Below are 12048 nucleotides of genomic sequence, written 5' to 3'. Positions count from 1 at the left end.
TGGCCTCTGAAGGATCCAGCTCATAAAAAATGTTTAAACAGATACAGTTGCAGGATGCTTTAAATTTATTAAAGATGTTCCTGCAGGAAGCAGTGTCATGAAAGAGAAATGGAAACCCTTGTCGTTTGAGGAGTAAAGATGTGGTGCAGAGATCCAAGCTCACCCTATAACAGGAAAAAAAATGGTCCGGCTCCCAAATGCACCACATGTAATGCATGGTGGTAGGATATTGAGGGTTGTTGTGCCTCAGGATGACCATCCCTGGATCTTCAAAACGCAGGCCAGAACCAGTAATGTCTACAAAGCTATGCTCTGAATAGGCCAATCCACCGTGACTTGCAAACACAGGAGGCCACCCATTAAATATGATTGGGAAGGGATGAGGCAGAATGAAGACAAACAGCCTGAAAGAGCAGAAAGTCAATACAGTACTGGGAAGGGTGAATATTCAAGTCTGCTGCACACCAGTTGTATTCAGTATTACTGAAGACAAAGGGAACACTGCTGGGGGCGGTCTTCCTCAATGACCATGAGAGACAGGATGCCCGATAAGAGACAAGGGATGGGAATTCAGCCCCAAGTAGATATTAGGGTCCTGGCGAGTCTAAACTGAGAAAGGACAGAGCCATGCCTCCCCGAGGATTCCCTCTCTCCTTGTGGAAATGGGAACGTTCTGCCCTGCGTCTCTTCATATCTGAAAAAAGGCTCTGAATGGAGATATTTCAGCCATGAGGCAGGGAATGTAGAATGGAGATACCCCGCCCACGAACTCTTTTTGACTGGAGAATCAGATTCCCCCATCCTTCTCTTTCTGTGCCTTTTTGGCTGACAAACCTGACAGACGGCTGCCATCCTGCTGTTATTTTAGAATTGATTTACAGCTTAAGGAGGAAGTAACGCAAAGTGAGAACGAACACGGGGCTGTTCTGTTTCTGGTGGTGAAAACCCTGCCGTTTTCTCATCCTCGAATGAACACCAAGTCCCACGCGTTGCCTTTGCAGCTGTTCGAGGGCTATTCCACCCAACCGTCCTGTGGGTGTTGATCGTGTTACTTGTGCCTGTTGCAGGGCTTCACACACAATGAACAAGTTGTGTCACCTCTTTGGGACTTACAAAGATGCCTTCAGCCCCCGCAGGGCCTGTGGTGACATGTAGAATTCAAGGTTCTCCTTCTGGTGAATGAGTCAGACAACCGTTTGCTAAAAATATTTTTAAAAGCAGTGTGTGTGTGTATCTGGGAAACTTCTGCTTAAAGGTTGTAGCTGCCTTCTGTTCCAGTGACGTGCAGACACTCCTGGTAGGAAGCGGTAGCTGCCAGCAGGTGGGGTAACCCCTTATTCTGCCCTTTCACTTAGAGGTGGAGCATAAGATCAAAAGGTTATTTCAGCCAATCCTAGTTGCGATTAGATAACTGGTATCCTATCTGAATTTTAACAACATACTATGTAAATAATGCTAAGTAAATAAAAGAGCTTTCAGGGCGTTGCCTGTAGGCTCCGCTGGCTCGGACATCCATTGTTGTCAACTCCTTGGATCTTTCTCTAAGGCAATTAGCTTTCCTTTGTTCCGTGATCACTCACATATGTACTTTTCAGCTAGCAGGTGTTTTTTTTTTACTCTAATAGTTAAGCAAGGAAAATTTGCTCAGTGTTAGTATCTCCCCATACTAACAGATACTTGAATAAAGCTTGATTTAATAATAATAATAATTTATTGTCATTGTAAGTATATATACTGTACATACAACGAAATTCACAATAACATGATTTTCATGTTAATAAGAGTTGCTAGTCCTTGTGTTTGACAAGGTGGTATAAGTTAAAGTCCCTGCTTGCACAGTAAAAGCCCCATCTTTTGGGTGAATAGACTGGATGGGAGTATATACCGTTCTCTCTTTATATGGTTTACAACCTTGTACAATTTGGGTACAGATGTTACTGATAAATTAAATATCCCCCTTTTTGGTGTTGTGGTGGAAGTCAAGCTATGGTGGCCAAGATTTCTGGGAGTTATAGTCCAAGAACATCTGGGGACCCAAGGTTGGGAACCACTGGTTTAGATTAGGATAGGGATTCTAGAGACCAAGATTCAAATCTCCATTAAATTTATTGGACGGTCTTGGGTCAGCCAAACCCTTTTGGCCTTACCTACCGCACAGGGAAGTTGTGTGGATAAAATGGCATGGAGGGCAGCCATATGTCAGACCCTATTAACATACACACAAGTACAAAATGATAGTGTATCATTCACATTTCAAAACTGAGCCCCGGCTTAAAATTTTGCAGTCCAAATTGGATAGGGAAATGAAAACGTTGAGACATTATTCATCTTTTTATAAAGACAAAAATCCAACTCTGCCTTTGAGCCTTAGTAAGAAAGTATGCTTGAAGTTGAAATAAAGAGGTTCTGGTCACTGGGAGTGAAGGTGCATCTTGACCGCTGGACTACGGGGCTTCAGTCATCATCAAGGGGGATCTGATAACAAGCACCCTGCTTTGTGGTTTCAGCAATGCCTGCGAGATATCATGGATGGCTACTTCCCTTCCGAGCTGCAAAGGCGCTATCCAGAGGGTGTTCCCTTTCAGGTATGGCACTGCGGCTCTCTTAAAGCTTCCTCTTATCTTGAGTTCCTGGTTTGCAGGCGTTTCCTTTGCTTATAAATCAGATGTGGTCTGAAGGTGCGACAGCTTATCGAAAGCATCAAAAACTGCTTTGTGCGGAAACACTTCCGATTAATCTTAGCCAGGAGAACTGCTCCGTTTTTGAGGAACCGAGAATAGGTTGAGCATCAGGAAATGGAACAGTTTGCTCTGCTAAGGAACGAAGGATGTGATCACGTGGGGAAATCTGATTTCTTTGTTTGTTTATTTTTTGAAGATGCATACATGTGTCTCAGTAGGCATAATTTTAGCTGTGGCCTCTCTCGAAAAGGCAGAATCTCCCATTTAAATGCTGTCAAGTTGGAGGCAAAAAATCTGCTACTCTATTAAACAGTTGAATAGGAGACTCCCCATGGCTAGTTAGTAACTCCTTCAGATTTGGTGTGGGGAACACTCCAATAAATGAGGACCTGTTCTCATCCCTAGACCTGCAGCATGGTGTGTGCCGAAAGCACTAGACCTTCTGTTGCTCAACAGAGCATCAACGACATCAAAACACAGATAACACAAATCTATTGATAAGGCTACCGTATTTTGCCATGTATAAGATGCTCCATGTATAATATATTCCCCCACTTTTCTAACCCAAAATTTCTTTATTTGCAAGAAAATGGAGGGGGAAGGCACTTTGTTCCCTTTCCCCCTCCTTACTACCATGTATAAAATGACCCTCATTTTTTCCTCTCATTATTTTAGGAAAAAGTGTCGTTTTATATGCAGAAAAATACAGTAATTTTCCTGCTGGATCTCTCTGTCCCCTAGTAATAAGATACCATTTAGTCTCACTTAACATGCCCATATAAAACCCTCTGCAGGATTTGGTTCATGCAAGATGATTATTACTTGTCATTGATTTACAGTGGTAGAACTTCCAGAGATTGCCCAGCATCTGTGATGTCATGATCAGGTGATTTTGACGCTCCAGATTAACACCTGCTATTACGTCTGTCTCTTGAACAAGAGGAACTCCAGCAGTTGCCACTTAATTTTCACCTTGGAACTATAGCTCTTGTTAGATGTACAGGTGGGGTTGGTGGCAAAAGATGCACCTTTCTCAAGCATCAACTGACTTGCCAAGTACGACCTTTCTTGATGAATCTTGCTAAGCCCATGCACAAGCTAATTGTCCTTAGACTGGACTACTGGAGTGCTCTTTATTAAGTGGGACTTACTTTGCAAAGTGTTCAGAAATTGCACCTGGTACAAGGATTGCTGACTGGAACTAAGCTGTTTTTAGTATGGTATTGTTTTATTTGTACTGGCTACCAGTTTGTTGCTGGGCTCATTCTGAAGTGCTGTATTTTAACTAGAGATGGGCATAAACTGCCAGTTTGGTGGTTTCTGCTGGCTAATTTTTTGGCCAAACAGTTGTTCATCACTTTCCAGCTCTGCCTCCTCCAGCAGGCACCCACTCAGGGGCAGTGCCCAGAGGAGGAAGAGTAGGGAAGCCAAGGTGCTGCCTCTGATACAAATCTCCCTTCGGCTGTGGAAACCCACGGAGAGGTGGAACTGGTAAAACCATTCCTTAAGTATCTCACTTATCTTGAAGCTCTACTAGGGTCACTGTGAGTTGGATGTGATTTGACTGCACTTCTGGGACAGACAATGAACCTTTGTCCCCCTCACCCCCATGGTTTAGAGGTGATACCATACATTTGCAACCAACACCCATCTGTGTGGGTAATTTCTTTTGAGTGTCCACAGAAGGTCATGGAGATTGAGTTATTTTTCATTTCCTACTTTTTCAGGAGCTGACATTTTAAACTGTTGCCTAGCTTAATACTGACCTCTGGAGTTTAAGGTCCAGCAAGACACTAAATACCAATCCTGGTTTACTCAACAGGTCACAGACAAGAGAGATGTCTTCTTTAAGGAGAGGGAGATACCAGAGAGTTTCCCTGGCATGGGCCATGTCACTGGCCACTCAAAACCAACTAGAATAAAGGAGACCAATGAGATTCTGGGTGAGGTGGTTAATGGTGGTTGCTTTTTAAAAGTGATATTTTGGCTGCCTTTTCTTTGAGACCCTGGCTAAGCCTTTCTCAACCTGGCATTCTTTGACTGTGTGAGAATAAAATTCCTATAATCGTCAAGCAACATTGGTCACACTGGATCAGAATGTTAAGGAGGTGCGTGTAGGCCATCTCATCTGGAAAGAACCACATTGGAAAGCTTCAGGAGTTACACTCTAAATTATATATTTTTTTTCAATGATTCTGGTTTTAAACTTATTCCTCTGTTTTCTCCTACCTCTTTCAGCCCCATTCTATCCTCGTGGCTTAACTGGCAACATTTTTAATGAGCATGGGTTGGATCCATGCTTGGTTGTGTTCAGAAGAGATCCATTCAAATGACTGGGTCTCAAGTTAGTCCTGACTAAATTGTCATTGATCTCAGTGGCTCAGCTCTGACTTAAGTGGGAATCCAAACCATTGTTCTTAAGGAAGGTTGCAAGATACTTTGAGAGAATTCTAGTCTAAAAGATGGAGTACAGATTTTAAACAAAATGATTAAATGTGGACCAATCTAAAGCTAATTCATTCTACAGAGAATGGAGGACAAAGAGTGGGATTCATGTTGATAATAGCAGAAGGTAAAAATGTGTTTTAATACACACATTTAAATCAATTTGGGCCAGATTGAGCTCCCTTGGCTGGCCGTTGTTGTTAATTTGGTACAACTCTGTGGCATGCTTTTCAGCCAATGGAGCAGGCCAGATTGCTTCTCATGCAATCTCGGGTCAACTGAGAATTGGGTCTGAGTATCTGCTGAGAAAAGCAGAAATGAGCTCCCTGTGACTGGTCACTTTTTGCCCAATGACTTAGGCGGGGATTGATGCGCATGTGAGGGCTGAGATGTTCTTCCTGTGAGGAAACTCCCATAGGTCTTTCTTTCTCTTGCAAGTGGCAGGAGTGGGGCTGCTGTGGAACACACGGCTCTCCTGATACTGTGGGGATGCAGCTCCCACACTCCCTCAGCCAGCATGACAACATTTTTAGGTTCTGGCTCATTGACTGTTTAGGACTGACAGGTGTCACAGGCCCATGAGAGCTACACATTCCTATAGCTGGGCGAGAGAATCCTTGGCCTGAGCTCTGTGGCCACACATTGAGAAGATCTTAGGGTACAAACCCATAACTTCACCATTGGCCATCTCTTTGTGCATGCATTCCATAACCTGTCAATTTCCAGCATCCTCTCTTATGGCAGGTCCTAAGCAAACGGTGGAGCAGTTTTTGAACAAGCTTCCAAAATCGCTGATCCAAGGTGGGCAAGTGATTGATATTCGGGGAGAGATCAGGAAAATCCTGAAGGTATGATAGAGACCCTCTGCCAGGGCTGCATGTTTATAAGATTGTTTGTAAGGGCTTGTTTATAAGATTGCCTCTACCAATATCCCATTCCTCACATCATTGATGTGGATACTTGGGTGCTGCACTCTGACACAGAGCCCTTCTCTCCACTTCCCACCAAAGAAAAACACAGCAGTCAGGCAGAATCCTTCTCTCTTTCCCCCTCATCCATTAATTCATCCAAATCTGGCAGGGAAATATGCCAAAAACAATTGCTAATGATTTTATGCTCATTGCCTATTAAGAGATACAGATGTAAGAAGTTGATGATCATCAATGACCCTGACTTGTTGGAACTGATAAGAGAATTGTAATCCAACACAACTGGAAGGTCCTAGGCTGGGGAAGGCTGATCTAAGGACTGGGTTTAGAGGGCCAAGAAAATGGATCCAGTACTAGACCATATTCTCAAATGCTCAACATTTCAAGTGTAGACTGCTCTTTTCTTCCCTAGACGTGGGAATGCCAGGGTGACATCTTTCAGAACAGATAGATCCTGATCCTGATTTACCTCTTTGGTTCCAGGGTTTGGGTGGAGCACGAAGCCATGAGGTGGTTCTGGTGGAGACACCCAGCCTTTCAGAAATGAAAAAGAGGTCAGAATCTATCACTGGTTCTCTTTATATAAGTAGTGATATTGAGTCTTGTTGCTGGGACAACAGTGGCGTTGAAGTGCAATACATAAAGTAATAAATAATTAAAATAGTATTTCTTACTAAACTAATATTTCTTTTATTCAATTTTATTCTATAAAGAAGTGTGGCATTTTGTTTTCCCATTTTACATGTGGACAAAGGGTGGATCCCAATTTGATCTGAATTGGCTTCGCTTTGCAAACTCCATATCTGGGCAGGGATTACACCTTAGTGACAGAGTTGAGCACTCTATGACAGTGGAAGAGATTGCACAGGGAAGTGGCAGTCTTCCCTTTCCCTTACTCCCTACTCCCTGTCCCTACTCCCTTCCCCTATTCCCTCCTTTTCCCTGGAGATGCTTAAACCAACTTGGGTGGTCCATTAGTCAGTTAGCTGGAGATAGGACTAGATTATCTTTAAGCTCCATTTCAACTCTGTGATTTTATGACTCTCTGCTAAGGTTCTTTAGTGGTGAGCTAGCTTGTCTTTTAGGAATTGCTGTGTGCTATTACACCCTTTTGTATCAAGGACCTCTCCTCCACAGTGCCTTTCTTAGGAGACAGCCTGTTCGTTTCTGTGGTCCCCATTCCTGATAGCTCTGCTCTCTATGCCTGGTATGCAGCCAAGCATGTTTTGCAAAGGGACCACTCACACCTGCTAGCGTACCTTAAGTTTCTCATCTGCCTGCCCTGACTTTCAGATTGGAAGAACACAGAAAGGAGGAAGCATCCGATCTCAAAGTCTCCACTCTTCGGATCAGGTCAGAGAACGGTGAGAAGACCTACGTCATCAAAATGGCATATGCGGAGACTATTGGAGACCTGCGGCGATACCTTGCCCAGAATAGGTGAGAATAATAGTCATTCCAGAGCTTGAGAAGGAAACCTGTGTGAAACTAGCTTGTTGGGAAGAAAAAGGGGTCCCCGCTTTCATTCCTGCACTTCACACTCCCCAACCACACCCCCCCCCGGATGTTGTTCATCAGTAAGCAAAAGGAAAAAAGCGGCATGTGCTCGGTTTTAGTGAGTCATTCAAATTTGGGTGGGGGCAGAGTGGAAGAGGATAAACCCAGGAAAAGAGGGATGAGGAGTGAATGCGTGTGGATTAGTGGTTAAGGCAAAGGTCTTTAGGGGCATGGCTTTCAGATGGCAGAGGAAAATAAAATACCCTGTCAGATGGCGTGTCCTGTGCAGGCATCTGGGTTCCAAGTCAGGTACAGTGGTGCCTTGCAAGACGATGTTAATTCGTTCCGTTGAAATCGCTGTCTTATGAAAACATCGTCTTGTGAAACAAAAAAGCCCATTGAAATGCATTGAATGCATTCCAATGGGCTGAAAACTCAGTGTCCAGTGAAGATCCTCCATGGGGCGGCCATTTTCGCTGCCTGTAAAGCAGGGAATCCGTCCTGAAAACACAGCAGGGAGCCATTTTGCACAGAGGGCGGCCATTTTAGAACCGCCGATGAGTTGTTTCTGAACCATCGTTTAGCGAAAAATTGGTTCCTGAAGCAGGGAACCGATCATCGTTAAGTGAATTTTCCCCATAGGAACATCGTTTTGTGATCACAAAAACATCATCATAAAGCGGTTTCGTTGTTTAACGAGGCAATCGTGAAGCGAGGCACCACTGTACAAGAAAGATCCAGAACTTCCAAAAATTACTTTCCAGGGCTACATCTCTCAATATTCCTCCAGTCAAGGATGCTGGGAGTTGTAAAATGTTGACATTCTCATTTCTTGCCTGCCCAGATCCTTGATCTCTCCCCTTATAAACCATTTTATATTCTGCTTATGTGGCTACAGTCAGAGAGTCGAGCTTTGCCCAGAGAATGGTTAAGGGTGATAATATAACAATGTGCCCACAGATAAGTTCCTTTCAGTCTGATGTAGTGAAATGCCATCAGTGCATCCAGACTTTTCATAAGGCATGAGATACGAGGGTCTTAGGAAAATCCCCTCATGTCCAAAAGATGTGGCTGACCGAGGAAAACATCATTGATTTTAACTGGGCAAAGTTATATTCCAGAAATCCGAAGCCATTATCTGCAAATGTTTGTGTTAAACTATCTCTGAAACTGGAGTACTTGGTATCTTATCGCTAATACTGGATAGGTGCTGAGAACTGATTTGACATGTAATGAGTTGCCTTATTGGGAGAAAGGCAATCTAATTAGAAATAAGAGAAATGTATAAAAACCCTTGCATGACATGCAGCAGTCTCTAATGTGACCATTTAGTGAGGTTTTCTATTTGATTGCCCTACCCAGAGAGTGAAGAAATGCCACCTATTCTGGAGCATGTGTGGTTGAAAGCAAAATTTCGCATTCAAATTGTCCTTCGCGTGTGATGTAAAATTTCCCATTCAAAATACATTCCCCATTTGAATGGCAAATCCTGAAGATGTGCAAACCCTGGAGCCAGTCGACTGCATGCATTGTTCTCCTCTTTTCCAGGGGAGAAGAAACAGAACCCTATGAAATCCTGAGCACCTTTCCCAATCGGGTGTACGATGACAATTTGATGACCCTGGAGGAATGTGGGCTGGTCCCCAACGCCTCCCTTCTGCTGCGGAGGAAAGCCCTTTCCGCCAAACTGCAAGGACAACCGATGTAATGGTTCACAGTGGATGACTCATCAGGGTTGGCTGCCACTCAGCTGAGAAGTAGTCTGCCTTCTTCTTCCGCACCATGCGCATCATGCGTGGGCCACACTGTAATGCTCACAGCAGAGGCCATGGTTAGGTACAGCTAGGGCAGCTTCAATATGGGAATGTGGCAGCACACAACCCACCTTCATTGGTGTTCTCAGCTCTGTAGCTGTAAAAGGAGATCATGTTCCTTCAGTTGAAGATGTTGTGCATTAAACCCCCTGTTTTCCTACCCAACAGGAGTGGGACACCCTTGAGCTCTTGACGCAGCTCCCCACTTCCAAGCAAATTATTCTGGCTCTTGTTGAGCTTTCTCCAGAAGCATTAAGGCGTCGCTCCAAGGAAAGCACGGCTGGATTTCCGGTGCAAGCGCCTGCTTCTTCAGCTGTCGTAAGCTTCTCCAAAAATGTATCGCCAAGTTGATAAATCACATGTAGTTTTCCAGGCCATAAGTTAGAGCACACCGTGTTCTTGAGGCTTCTCCTCCCCGTCCCCTTTGTATAGTAAGTGGTGTTAAATTCACCTATGCTACAAGCCTGTTAACCCACAAAATAGGGGTATGGCCAAAGGGCAGCCCTCCAGATATTGTTGGACTGCAAATCTCATCAGCCCCCCAGTAGAAATAGTAAGGAATGCTGGCGTTGAAGAACCAGAACATCTGGAGCTCCGTTCTTTGACTGCATTGGATAGAACAGGAAATAGCTAACAGGAAACTCTGCCTGTTTTGAAGCAAAAAGATATCACCAGCCAGCTTGCCAACTATTGTTTCCAAGAGGCTGCGGCTGCATGGGCAATTCAAGAACTTACACATTATAATGCACTGCAAATACTTACATCTGGGCTAAACAGCGCATGGCCTTCTAGATGCTGCTAAACTCAAAAAGCCATGATTTTTCAGCGTTGCCTGAGCTGGCTATGGCAAATGGGAGTGTAGTCTAACAACATCTAGGAAATACCTGCTAGAAAAGAGCAACGCCCCACTTCTTAATGGAAAGTGGTTCTCTCTCCCTAACACGGATGTGGTGTCAGAACATCCTGTTGAACTTCCATGACTAAATGAGATTCTCATCCATTTAAACTAGCTTGATTTAATAGTAACGGTGCCCTTTGCCATTTCTGGGATTGGGCCAAGGCAAAGATCGACTCATTTCTCTTTTGCACGGCTAGGTTTAGGTTCACTCGACTCAAACTTCTGGAAGAGCCACCAAGTTCAGTCTTTTGCTCTGTGTTATTGTTTCCTCCACTAGATCCAAGCCTACAGCAACAGGCAAATGATTTTCCCTGGATCTCTGCACTGGCTCAGAAAAAGCTAGACAGGCATCTTTCCCCTAGTTTCAGGTTCTAAGCACCTTACTCTCCTTGGGTTTACAATGCAGGGCCAGATAGAATTGTCTATCCTGAGCTTTCCCGAGCCAAAATTTTTCGCTTTATGTATAAACCTAGCATGGCAGAGAAGGCTTGCTTAAAAATCACCAAATCACAGTGGCCAATAATGCCACCCAAAGCGGTCCACGGCAGTCATCCTGCTTGCTTTTCTTTTCTCCTGCTAACCTCCCTCTTACGATGGAGGACTCGAACATCTGCAGCTCTCCTTTCCCCCACCTCTTTGCCTTTGTCAGTTATAAAAATGTACCATTCTGTGAAAGCTCTGCCAGGTGCACTTTCTCAACCTTAAAATTTGTTCTGAGTGTTAGCAATCCATAACCGCTTTATTTGTTTACTTGTCCCTTCACAGCCCAGTAGCTCACTGCCGCTGGACCCACAGCACGGTGGTATGTTTTAACAGGTGTCATACAACACATCCAACTATTAAAATTGCCAGCAGCCCTCTAGGTTGTGCAAGAAGGCTTTAGGAAGCGGTTGAGGTCCTCCCTTTCCATCTTCATCACCTGACCCAGGCCTTTATGAATGTAGCCCTGGGACCTGCAGCAAGGTATGGCACTCTGGAATCTTCTTGTTTGGGGTCCCAGCTGACCACTCTGTTCCATGTCATCACTTTAGTCCCTCCTTCCTACTATCCTCATTGGGCTGTTCTGAGCTTTCTCCTTCCTTACAGACCCCTCCAGTGGTTAAAATGGTTTTGTACATCTTCAGGTTTGCCACCTGAGATCTCCCCCTTGGGCAAGGGTTAGAGCAGTTTGGAGTTGGTGAATGAGTATGATACTAGTTAAGCACAGTTGAGCAAAAAGGAGGTATATGGTGGTCTTCTAATCGTGGAAGGAGTTACAAATAACCACATTTTAAAAATTGTGTCAGATCTGCACTTCAGCTGATCCCCAATTCCCAAGCCTTCAAGTAGTCAAGGGAAAACCATCCAAACAGCTTTGGAAAGCAGCAAGAGCTGCCATTGCTGATAATTATCAAATGTCCATTCACTTGTCCCTTATGGCTGGTATCATTTTCCCCATTACCGGCGATGACAGAAGCAACCGAGCCACCTTGCTAGAGATGAATATTGTGCCGTAATTTGAGAAACAGCACACACATGTAAAACACACCCACTTCCTAGAGATGCCATCGGGTCTCCTGCCCCATCCGCAATCCCATTTTGAGACCTTCCTCAACATGCAAGGTGGTCCTGTACCGCCTCTGGGGTTTGGGCTGTACTTCTACACTCAAGTCTAGATACTTCCTTGGGCAGAGATTTGGCCTCAGAGGATCTCCGCCTGCTTGGAGAGCTTTAAAATGGACTTCTGAATCAATACACTGAATGGCACTCGGCTTCCAAGGAACAAGACACAGAAAGCCGAAGCA

The 12048-nt window shown here is 44.4% G+C and overlaps 1 protein-coding gene across 4 annotated transcripts in view; it reads left to right on the top strand.

Moving 5' to 3' along the window:
- Positions 1–9531, top strand: part of UBXN11 (UBX domain protein 11) — a 29444-nt gene extending 19913 nt beyond the window's left edge. For all 4 annotated transcript variants that reach the window (XM_072980139.2, XM_020803247.3, XM_020803248.3 and 1 more), the window contains 6 exons: positions 2508–2585; positions 4504–4624; positions 5871–5974; positions 6539–6609; positions 7349–7495; positions 9101–9531. In XM_072980139.2, coding sequence (XP_072836240.2) covers positions 2508–2585; positions 4504–4624; positions 5871–5974; positions 6539–6609; positions 7349–7495; positions 9101–9260 — 681 coding nt within the window. In that variant the 3' untranslated portion in view covers positions 9261–9531. The remainder of the gene's footprint in view (positions 1–2507; positions 2586–4503; positions 4625–5870; positions 5975–6538; positions 6610–7348; positions 7496–9100) is intronic.
- The last annotated feature ends 2517 nt before the right edge of the window (positions 9532–12048 follow it).

This window comes from Pogona vitticeps, chromosome 9, assembly GCF_051106095.1.
Source record: "Pogona vitticeps strain Pit_001003342236 chromosome 9, PviZW2.1, whole genome shotgun sequence".
NCBI lineage: Eukaryota > Metazoa > Chordata > Lepidosauria > Squamata > Agamidae > Pogona > Pogona vitticeps.
Note: the sequence above shows the minus strand (reverse complement) of the source record. Positions and strands in the feature narration are given on the sequence as shown.